The sequence below is a fragment of the Strix aluco genome, chromosome W (assembly GCF_031877795.1).
Source record: "Strix aluco isolate bStrAlu1 chromosome W, bStrAlu1.hap1, whole genome shotgun sequence".
Lineage (NCBI taxonomy): Eukaryota > Metazoa > Chordata > Aves > Strigiformes > Strigidae > Strix > Strix aluco.
In genome coordinates this window covers 22,327,260-22,338,622 of record NC_133970.1, presented here as the reverse complement: position 1 = coordinate 22,338,622, position 11,363 = coordinate 22,327,260, and the positions used below count along the sequence as shown (strand labels likewise).

Genomic DNA, 11,363 nt, shown 5'->3' with positions numbered 1-11,363 from the left:
AGAAACTTCTATTTGCAACAGTTGTTGCATCTGTATGTTTACAAGGATAGACGTCTACCCATCCTGAGAACATATTTAAAATGGCAAGGACATATTCAAAATTACAGCACTTAGGCGTTTATATAAAGTCAATTTGCAGCTTTACAAATGGTCCCCACGGTTTAGGGGGTGCAGCTATACTTGTCTTCTCCTGCTGTCCTATATTGTTGAAAAGGTGTCCTAACACTATGAAGATTCAAGAATTAGAATAGTACTTTACTAGCAAGCTTAAATCCTTTACACCTTAATTTCTGACAAAATGTAAGCCCCTTCCTGGTCATTCAAGTGATAGAATTATTTGATTAAATAAGAATGCATATAAATTATATAAACCCTAAATTTATGTGGATTATTAAATAAAAGGAAAAATGGATTTTGAAGTTCTTCAACTTGTCTTTTTCAATATTAGCTGTATCATTAGATATACCAACATTTTAATGATCTAGTTATTAGCTTGCTCACTTCACTAAGGGATTTAATTGTTATCACTGGAAGGCATGTCCTATGAGAAGTGGCTGAGGATTCTGGGTTTGTCTAGTTTGGAGAAAAGGAGGCTGAGGGGTGACCTCATTGCTCTTTACAGCTTCCTGAGGAGGGGAAGTGGAGAGGGAGGTGCTGATCTCTTCTCCCTGGGATCCAGTGACAGGATGCATGGGAATGGTTCAAAGTTGTGTCAGGAGAGGTTCAGACTTGACATTAGGAAGCATTTCTTTACTGAGAGGGTGGTCAAACACTGGAACAAGATTCCTAGGGAGGTGGTCGATGACCCCTGCCTGTCAGTGTTTAAGAGGCCTTTGGACAATGCCATTAATAATATGCTTTCACTTTTGGTGAGCCCTGAATTGGTTGGGCAGTTGGACAGGATGATCGTTGTAGGTTCCTTCCAACTGAACTATCTTCTATTCTATTCTATTCTATTCTATTCTATTCTATTCTATTCTATTCTATTCTATTCTATTCTATTCTATTCCGTTTCAAAATTATATTGAGAATAGACAAATGAATGAAAAATATGTGCACAAGGAAAATTTGGAGCAAACCAGTCCTTTCATATAGCTGCAGTCATCCCCCCATTTTGCTGGTGTGGGTCACTGAATGGACAACACAAAGGTGGGTGTATCTGTTACTCTTCTTGCTATACTTCTAAAGCCACACACACACAGACACATGCACACAGAACACACAGAGGACACTGGCATGGCTGGTCACACAGACAAGCCACTGATACAAGGAAATGATCACCTGCTTTGCGACTTATTTACTTATAACAACTTACAATGATTTCTGAATATTGCTTAATAATCCTGCTTGCCCTGACTGTTCTGTGGAAACTTACCAAGGGCTACTGTGTTCATCAAAACAAAGCAGTTTTCTGTGGAAACTTACCAAGAATTACTATGTTCGGCAAAAATAAGAAACATGTCCTTGGAAAGCAGATGTGTTCTAGCAAGTTTACTCTTTGTAGTGGATAGATAGCCATATATGGGCAGTAGAAACTAATATCCTGGTGCTTTTAGATAAGATAGAGGTGGTAAACCAGCTGGAACCACTCTTGTTGTTCAAGAAATTGGCTAAGAGAATTTGTGCATGCTCCAAGGAAAAGTACAAGGTGAGAAAGACTGTGAGCCTTCCTCCCAAAGACCCCCGAAGACGCCCACCAGGAGGCAATGTGCAGGTGCAAAGAGAACATAAACTGCTGACACCAGCCTCTAGAACTAACCCAGCCGTACTCATGCATATGTATGTTTGTGTTATGTAATCCAATGAATATGTATATCCACACTCGATAAGTTTTTGGTAAAAAGTGCTGTTGGTGTTCAAGATTTGTGGAGAAATGAGAAATCCCCTTGCACCCCGACGCCAGAGTAAACATACCTGCTTTATAACTATCTCCAAGTTGTAGAGTCTGTTTCTGCGAATCAATTTGGCGACCCAGATGGGACCCTCTCTGTCTGGCTGCAGGACTGGCTGAGAGGGGGACGTTCTAGGTGCGCCCCGAGGTTTCTTTCTCGGAGAACCTCCCTCGCTCTTCCGATCTCGGCAGGGGCAGACAAGGACCATCTATCGGTGGATCAGGTATGTTGGAGAAAGGGGAGACCTGTAAGTCGTGAGGAGACGTCCTACGCGAGATAAAGAGCCTTGGTGCTCACCCCTGGGGTTGGGGTTCGAGTCCCCAAAAGGTAGTGGGGCCCGTGGGTGGCAGGGTGGTTTCGACACTCTGACCAAATTAGAACACTAAGTCGACCTGGGTCCTCCTAGTACGGGGGTACGGGAATGGTGTGAGTTGTGGAGTGGGGTGGCATTGCCATTGCTACCATCAAATGTAAAATCTGGTACCATTTATAATAATTTAGTCGATATCGATCAGGTGTGGATCTGTGGTAAATGATAAACGGCAAACAGCTCATGGTATATGATTTATGCTTTTTGCTTTGATTTATGACTTTTATGATTTAGCAATTGTTGTAATTAGTGTTTTGATGTTTGTAGTATTTGTCATTTTATGTTGTGTGAGTAATAAGTGTAAGGGGCCTCTTTGTGTGGTTGTGTGATTGTTCTGCGGGTGTGAGACGCAGCCCAGCTGCAGCTGTGGAGTGCGGAGTTCTCTGACCTGCAGTTCTGTTATCCCGCGAGGGAAGCGGCCGGAGAGGAACAAAGCACAGGGCAGACTCTGTACCAGTGGGGGGGTAGTGCAGGACCAGTGAACATTCCTTAGGACAGAGCACCCTAGTGCCCTCCCGCTGGGTCACTGGTGCTGCCTGTTTGTTTGGGCTCAGTGTTTGAAGTGTCATAGGTGAAATATCTCCTCTAGCGGGAGGCAGTAATTTTATGTTAATTGTTGTCTTCAATTTAGGTGCATGCGCTGTGGTGAGAGTGCACCTTTGTACCATCTGCCTGAGGGGGATATTGTCAGCTTAATCGGGTAGCGTTTTAAGGTAAAGTAGACGAGATGGGAAGCGGCCAGAGTGGGGGAATAGTCAAAAAGAGTCCCCTAGGCTGTATTTTAACACACTGAAAGAAGTTAGGGGGACCTCTAGGCGCAAATGTGAATAAAAAGTCAGAGAGGGACCTGGGGTTGTTGATTGACAGCTGGCTGAACATGAGCCAGCAGTGTGCCCAGGTGGCCAAGAAGGCCAATGGCATCCTGGCTTGTATCAGAAATAGCGTGGCCAGCAGGGACAGGGAAGGGATCTTGCCCCTGTACTCAGCACTGGTGAGGCCGCACCTTGATTACTGTGTTCAGTTTTGGGCCCCTCACTACAAAAAGGACATTGAATTACTCGAGCGTGTCCAGAGAAGGGCAATGAAGCTGGTGAAGGGTCTGGAGCACATGTCGTACGAGGAGCGGCTGAGAGAACTGGGGTTGTTTAGTCTAGAGAAGAGGAGGGTGAGGGGAGACCTCATTGCCCTCTACAACTACCTGAAAGGAGGTTGCAGAGAACAGGGGATGAGTCTCTTTAACCAAGTAATAAGCGATAGGACAAGAAGTAATGGCCTCGAGCTGTGCCAGGGAAGGTTTAGACTAGATATTAGGAAGTATTTCTTTACAGAACAGGTTGTTAGGCATTGGAATGGGCTGCCCAGGGAGATGATGGAGTCCCCATCCCTGGAGGTGTTTAAGAGTAGGGTTGACATAGCACTTAGGGATATGGTGTAGTTGGGAACTGTCAGTGCTAGGTTAACGGTTGGACTAGATGATCTTCAAGGTCCTTTCCAACCTAGATGATTCTGTGATTCTGTGAAAAAGACACTAATAAATATTTTAATCAGTGGTGGCCTCTATATAAATTGGATGAGAGGGAAAATGGCCCTTAAGGGGTCCATGAATTATAACACCCTGCTACAACTGATGCTATTTTTAAGGAGGGAAGGGAAGTGGGATGAAGTCTCCTATGCAGACATGTTTTTCACCCTCCGAGACCATCCTGAATATCAAATAGACTGTGGCCTGGCACCCCCACGAGATCCACTAGTGCTGGACCTGGAAATAGAAAAAAAGAAGGAAGGGAAAGGGAAGTTGAAAAGATGTTGTTCATCATGCAGTATAGGACAGAGATGCACAAAACTGGGGAAAGAGAAAGGGTTTGAAATAAAGGATTTACCAGAGTACTATAAAGTACTGGTAAAAAGCAGGAGGAGAGTGAGAGTTCGGAGGAGCCAGGCTCCCCGCCTCACAGCCCCGTATCCTCTCACACTCGGAGACGGAGACGGGAGAAACCAGCAGTGGTGCTGGCTCCTTTGAGAGAGGCTGTAGGGCCGGATGGGGGCCCTGTCAGAATAAAAGTCCCGTTCACTTCCTTCGATCTCGAAACTTGGAAAAGTGTAGCAAAGGGGTATCAAAGCGACTCTGTTGGGGTGACCAAGCATTTCCAGTTTCTAATAAAACAACATGATCCAGATTAGAGTGATATACAATTATTATTGGATTACATGACAGAAACGGAAAAACAATTAATATTAAAACCAGTCCAGGATCTGGCTACTGATCACCTCAAAAGTACAGGAAGAGATATAAAAGATCACTTCCCCTTACAGGACCCACGTTGGGACCCCAACAGAGGAGCCCATATTGAATTGCTAAATACATATAGAGATTGGATTGTAAGGGGCATGGAACAGGCTATACCGAAAGCAATTGACTGTTCGGCCCTATATACCGTTCAATAGGGACCTAAAGATACTCCATCAGAATACCTGGATAAGCTGTGGGATACCATGAGGCGACACACACCATTAGAGCCAGGATCAGAGGTGGGAATACAACAGTTAGTGTCATTATTTATAGGGCAATCAGCACATGACATTTGAAAGAAGTTGCAGAAGCTGAAACTTCCAAAGAGTAGGAATTTGGAGACCTTGTTGGATGTAGCATGGAGAGTATATAGGGAGGAGAGTATATAGGAGGAGATCTGCACCCTGTTGTAGCGAACCCATATACACTATTGGTCAGATGAGTACCTGAATTGGCTTGGTTTACTGTGCTGGACATAAAAGACGCCTTCTTTTGCTTGCCTTTGAGCTCCGAAAGTCAGTTATTGTTTGCATTTGAATGGGAAAACCCGGAATCCAGAAGGAAGACGCAATTAACATGGACTGTGCTACCCCAGGGATTTAAAAATAGCCCCACTCTTTTTGGAAACCAACTAGCTAAAGACCTGAAGCAATGGGAGAGTCCACAACGAATTGGGGAAGTTCTGCAGTATGTAGATGATATATTAATTTTTTGGGGACTTAATGGTTATCGAGTCTCTCCACAGAAAGCTCAAGTAGCTCAGCAGCAAGTAACTTACCTTGGATACGAGGTCATGGCTGGTCAACAGACCCTAGGGACTGCAAGGAAGGAGGCCATCTGTCAGACCCCTCGGCCACAGACAGCTAAAGAGCTCCGCACGTTCCTAGGAATGACCGGATAGTGTCGCCTGTGGATATATAACTATGGACTCATGGTAAAACCCCTTTATGAACTTTTAAAACCAAATCCAAAAACCCTCACTTGGAATGGAGAGGTGGACAGAGCATTCCGTCAGCTGAAAAGGAAGCTGATGGATCCCCTGCTTTGGGTTTACCAGACATCACGAAGCCTTTCTGGTTATTCTCCCACGAGAAACAGGGAATAGCCCTAGGGGTCCTGGCCCAAAATTTGGGACCAGATAGAAGACCAGTAGCATACTTCTCTAAACAACTTGATGAAGTAAGCAAAGGATGGCCTAGTTGCAACAGTAGTTTTAAATATCCAGGAAGCACGGAAATTCACACTAGGCCAGAAAATCACAGTACTAGTATCCCACACAGTGTCTGCAGTACTCAACATGAAAGGAGGACACTGGATTTCACCCCAAAGGTACCTGAAATACCAAGCCCTCCTAGTGGAACAGGATGATATAAAAATAGAAGTTACTAATATTGTCAACCCAGCTTCTTTTCTCAGTGGAACCACAGGAGAACCTGTGACACACGACTGCCTGGAAATGATTGAAGCAGTCTATTCCAGACAGACCTCAAAGAGGAGCCATTAGAGGAAGCTGATGAATCCTGGTATACAGATGGAAGCAATTTTGTCCGACAAGGTATCTGCAAGGCAGGATACGTGGTAACCACCGAATATCAGGTAATAGAGTCTAAAGACCTTCCTCCAAATACCTCATCACAAAAGGCAGAAAAAATAGCTTTAACTCGGGCACTGGAAATGGCCAAGGGTATGAAAATTAATATATGGACGGACTCTAAATACGGTTTCAGAGTGGTCCATGCTCATGGGGCACTGTGGAAAGAAAGAAGACTCTTGTCTGCACAGGGAAAACATATAAAGCATGCCGAAGAAATCCTCAAACTCCTGGAAGCAGTGCAACTACCTGAAAAGGTGGCTGTAATGCATTGTAAGGCTCACCAAAAAGGAAACTCCATCCATGAACTTGACAACGCTATGGCAGATCGTGAGGCCAAAAGAGTGGCTGAGGAAGGTGAAGTAGAAGTGCAGTCTTTGGTTCCAGACGGTAAAATACAAATTGATTGTAAGGCTCAATATTCTAGGGAGGATCAAAGACTTATTGAAGATCCAGGGGGAAGCAGAGAAGATGACAAGTGGGCAAAGACTCCTCAAGGTAAAATAACAGTACCATCTGCATTATTATGGGCTATAGTAATGACAGAACACAGAAAATCCCATTGGGGTGTAGGGGCATTATATAAGTATCTAAATCAAGGTATAGTTGCCCAAAATCTATATACCACCATCAAGCAGGTGACACAGCAACGTGAAATTTGTTTACAAAATAATACTAAAACAGGACTGAAGACTCAACCCGGGGTGGATAGGGAAAGGAAATTACCCAGGGCAACAATGGCAGACCCAAGGACTACTACACTTTCTTGTTTTTTCAGGTAGGTAGTGACAACATTACCAGAAGTCCTAAATCAATGAAGAGAGATTTCAGGGCCTTGGGGTAACTGGTTAAGGGGTCAGGGGCACAAACTGTGTTCTCCTCCATCCCTTCAGTTGTGGGGATGGATGAAGAAGAATACAGGAGAACTCAACAGATGAACTTGTGGCTCCAAGACTGGTGTTACTGTCAGGGATTCAGATTTATCAGTCATGAGTTGGTATACAGGACACCAGACCTTTTGGCATTAGATGGGATGCACCTGTCCCAGAGGGGGAAGAGGATCTTGGGGCAGGAGTTAGCTGAGCTCATTGACAGAGATTTAAACTAGATTTGAAGGGGGAAGGGGGCAAAACATCAGCCCATCTGAAGTGCATGTATACCAATGCACACAGCATGTGTAACAAACAGGAGGAGCTTGAAGCCATGATGAAACAGGAAAATTATGATGTCGTGGCTATTACAGAAACATTGTGGGATGTCTCCCATGACTGGAGTGTGCCAATTGATGGCTACAAGCTCTTTAGGAGGGATAGACAAGGAAGGAGAGGCGGTGGGGTGGCACTGTATTATGTTAGGTGTCGCTGTTGAGACGGACACGACAAACACCAAATTGTGCAAAATGGCTACTGTATTCTTCTAACAAGCCTTTTTATAACTTTATTAAGAGTATGTGTCCATATATGATTGGTTTAATTAGAGACTAACAGTTCATGATTGGATGACCTCTTCTCTGTTGCAACCTCGATAACCTTCCTTTCCTTGCGGTCAGGCAGTTCCAGTCTGGTAGTTCCTTACTCTTGTTTACTCAGCTCTTCTCGGGACTTTCAAGCCTCTTAAGGGTACACGGTTATCTGCTCAAGGTCAATATCAAACTTACATTCTAATCCCTCGGAACAGCCGAGGTCTCCCATAATTCCCCCTTTTTGTATTTCTGCTACAAAAATGGCCTGTGCCGTCCGCTGCAGGGCCCTTTGCAACAGAGACACAAGACATGGCAACATTAATAACACAACTACAATGACAAACAAAAGCAACAACCCAGTTTTTATCAAAGATAACAACCACCCTGATAGTCCCCATCCTTTAAACAAGTTATTCAATCAGTCCCATCCATCATTTGCCTGTAACTTCTTCACTCCTTCTTTCAGAAGTTGGATAATTTTATGTATTGATTCCGAGTGATCTGACAAATTCATACAACACATTCCCTCAAAGTCTTCACAACCATGTCCTTGGGCAATTAACAAAAAATCTATTGTGGCTCTATCTTGTAATGTAGCATGCCTAACACTATCAACATCAGTCAACAAGCCATAACAGGCCGAATACAATGGGCAGGGTACCAACGTGGCCCATGTTCTGTGGAGACACAAGCATAACCCTGCCCCAAGTGATTAGGTTATAAGGCTGAGACCATTGCCCCGTCTGTAAATCCTTAACACGCACCAAGGCAGTTCCTCGTACCTCCTGAGTTGAAGAAAAAGAGGCAAAATGTCTCTCAATGGGAGGGACCAACCCTTGCTCGGGCATGGTTAAAAAGTTTAATACATAAATGGCCTTTGCCAACCGGGCCTCTGGGGGCTCCCCTTCCATTCCCCCTTTTTGTTTTTGAAGCAGGCGTTTTAGGGTACCATGGGAACATTCAACAATTGCCTGTCCTGTAGGGGAATGTGGGATGCCAGTAATATGTTGAATCCCCCATCCATGTAGAAACTGTGTTCTGTGACAATATTGTGCCACTCACCATTCACAAACCATTTACAGCTGCCTTTCCTGTTTTTCCTGATCCATCTGTAGACACAGTTAACCCCTCCACTGGCTTCCTGGAATGTAGCCGTTTGTTCCCAATCGAAATTTTGCGCACCAGTTTCAACACTGGGTGGCTGCGGAGGTGATATTTTATTTGTCCTTGAAAATCTGCCAATGCGGATTGCAGTACCATGTTATTTGCTAGGCACCACTCAAAATATTCAGCTTGAATTGGAATAACAATGGTTGCTGGATCCCGTCCCACAAGTTCAAGGCAACGGGTCCGTGTTTTAATTATCAAGTGAGCCACCAATTCAAAAATACCAGGTGCTGTCTTTTTGAATTGATAGGGTAAAAACGTCCATTCCAGCACATGTAAAGGATCCGCCCAGGTTTCATTCCATTGACAAAGTAATGCATACGGAATCGTGGGATCTGTTAAAACAAAAACTTGCACAACTTCTGTTAGTTCCAGGCGATAAACATATTTGTTCTGTATTGCTTTTTCTACCTCATCGAGTACCTGATGTGCTTCCTTGGTTAACCGTCTCGGGGCACAAATATCAGAATCCCCTTTCAATAATTCCATTAGGGGGCTCAATTGAGAAGATGTCAATCCTAAACAGGGCCTAACCCAATTAATTGCTCCCAACAGCTTTTGGATGTCATTGAGAATTTTTACTTCCCTATTCAGCGTTACTGGCTGTGGAGCTACAGTCTGATCCAATATTTTTGCACCTGGGTATAACCAAGGACTTTTACGTTGAACCTTTTCTGGAGCCATAACCAACCCATATTGTTTAAGATGACATAATGCTGATCGTTCCATGTCATCCAACTGGGTCGGGTCAGATACTGCAAGAAGAATATCATCCATATAGTGATAACAATAAGAATCAGGGTATTGTTCTCGCAGCCCTGAGAGTGCCTGAGCTACAAACCATTGACAAGTTGTGGGAGAATTTTTCATGCCTTGAGGTAACACTTTCCACTGATAGCGTTTCATGGGCTCTGTGTGGTTGATGACAGGAACCGAAAAAGCAAATTTGTTTTTATCTTGTTCTGCTAATGGAATGGTAAAAAAAAAAACCCACAGTCTTTCAGATCCACAATTAAGATATTTCACCTTGCTGGGATCATAGTAGGTGATGGCAGTCCTGGTTGCAATGTGCCCATTTGTCGTAAATCATGTAACAATCGCCATTTTCCTGATTTCTTTTTTATTACAAACACAGGTGTATTCCAGGGACTGTGAGAGGGTTCAATATGACCAGCCTGTAGTTGTTCTTTTACCAAGTCCTGCAGGGCGTCTAACTTCTCTGGGTTGAGGGGCCACTGATTTACCCAAATAGGTGTATCAGTCAGCCATGTTAAAGTCAGGGTAGGTTGTTGTACGCCCTCAAGCACGGTGGCCCCTGTTAAAAATCCGTTGTAATCCTCACACCCCGTGCTCCCAGGACATCTCTTCCCCATAAATTCAGAGGGGCAGCAGTAACATATGGTTGTACTGTGGCAACCTGTCCTTCAGGATTCCAAATTGTTACAGGTTTAGCCACCATTAAGCTTTGGGTCACGCCTCCCAGCCCCAATACCCCAGTGTCCATCATAACAATGGGCCAACTCTGAGGCCAATGGAGTTGGGAGACTATGGTAACATCAGCCCCTGTGTCTAATAGCCCAGATACCTTCACCTGTGAGGGGGTGGCGCCATCCATTGCGAGGATGCAAGTCATTTGAGGCCGTTTGTCTGAGATGTTTTGTGTCCACATGACTTGAGGGACGCCAGTAGATCCAAATCCACCATCTCCACGCTCTGTTGGATGTGACCTGGGAACACAACTCTTAAAAGGGACAAGCTGAGCAATACGAGTATCTTTTGGAATTGTCAAGGGTGGCGTTGGAGTAGAAACCATAGCACTTATCTGTCCAGTATAATCAGCATCAATAACACCAACATGTACATTGATACCTTGTAAGGTCGCACTTGAACGTCCTATTAACAATGCACTCAGACCTCTGCCAATTGGTCCATGCGCCGCAAGGGGCACCTTTTGCACAGAATGCGATGATATAGTTACTTGCTCAGCGGTGGATACATCCATTCCTGCTGCCCCCATGGTTTGTCCTGCGAGTCGTTCGCAGAGGATAGGCTTGATGGAAATTGCAGGGCCATTGAAGGGAATACTTGTGTCGGCGCGCGTCCCTTCGTGCTCGACTTCCCGTTTCCCGACAATAGTTGTCCATTAATATGGTATCTAGATTTACACTGTTTCACAAAATGTCCTATTTTTCTGCATCGGTGACAAGGCGTTACTATGGGACCAGATGTTTTTATCCCTTTCTTCTCAGGACAATTGGCTTTTAAATGTCCTGTGTGACCGCAGTGATAACATTTTTGATCTTTTACTCGGAAAGCTGCCATAGCACTGGCTAAGGCTGCCATCTTATGTTCCACTGACCCAAACTTAGCACAAGCAGTAACCATGGCTTCCAGGGTTGGATCCCCTGGCAATGCCTCAATTATCTTTCTACAATCTTCATTAGCATTATCCCTAGCTGTGTTGTTAAAGTCAATCTTAAATTGGCATCATAGACCTGTTTCTCTATGGCTGCTTGTAATTTCTCCACAAATGGCAGAAATGGTTCTTTTGGCCCTTGTCTGGTTCCACTGCTAATAATTAAAGCATATGA

The 11,363-nt window shown here is 44.4% G+C and overlaps 1 protein-coding gene across 1 annotated transcript; it reads right to left on the bottom strand.

Annotated features, from left to right (window-relative positions):
• Positions 1–7,665: 7,665 nt before the first annotated feature.
• On the bottom strand, positions 7,666–10,999 carry LOC141917777 (uncharacterized). Its single transcript, XM_074811281.1, has 3 exons — positions 10,364–10,999; positions 8,668–9,107; positions 7,666–7,892 (listed from the first exon to the last, which is right to left on the bottom strand). The coding sequence occupies exons 1-2, from the start codon at positions 10,787–10,789 to the stop codon at positions 8,970–8,972; spliced, it is 564 nt and encodes a 187-aa protein (XP_074667382.1). The 5' UTR covers positions 10,790–10,999; the 3' UTR covers positions 7,666–7,892; positions 8,668–8,969.
• Between the last annotated feature and the right edge of the window lie 364 nt (positions 11,000–11,363).

What these genes read in the sequence shown, in the direction of transcription:
- LOC141917777 (XM_074811281.1), bottom strand. Translation starts at nt 10,789, where the DNA reads ATGGGGGCAGCAGGAATGGATGTATCCACCGCTGAGCAAGTAACTATA. An exon ending in ATGGCGCCACCCCCTCACAG is followed by an intron (nt 9,108 to 10,363) that starts GTGAAGGTATCT and finishes TTGTTTTAACAG; the next exon opens with ATCCCACGATTCCGTATGCA.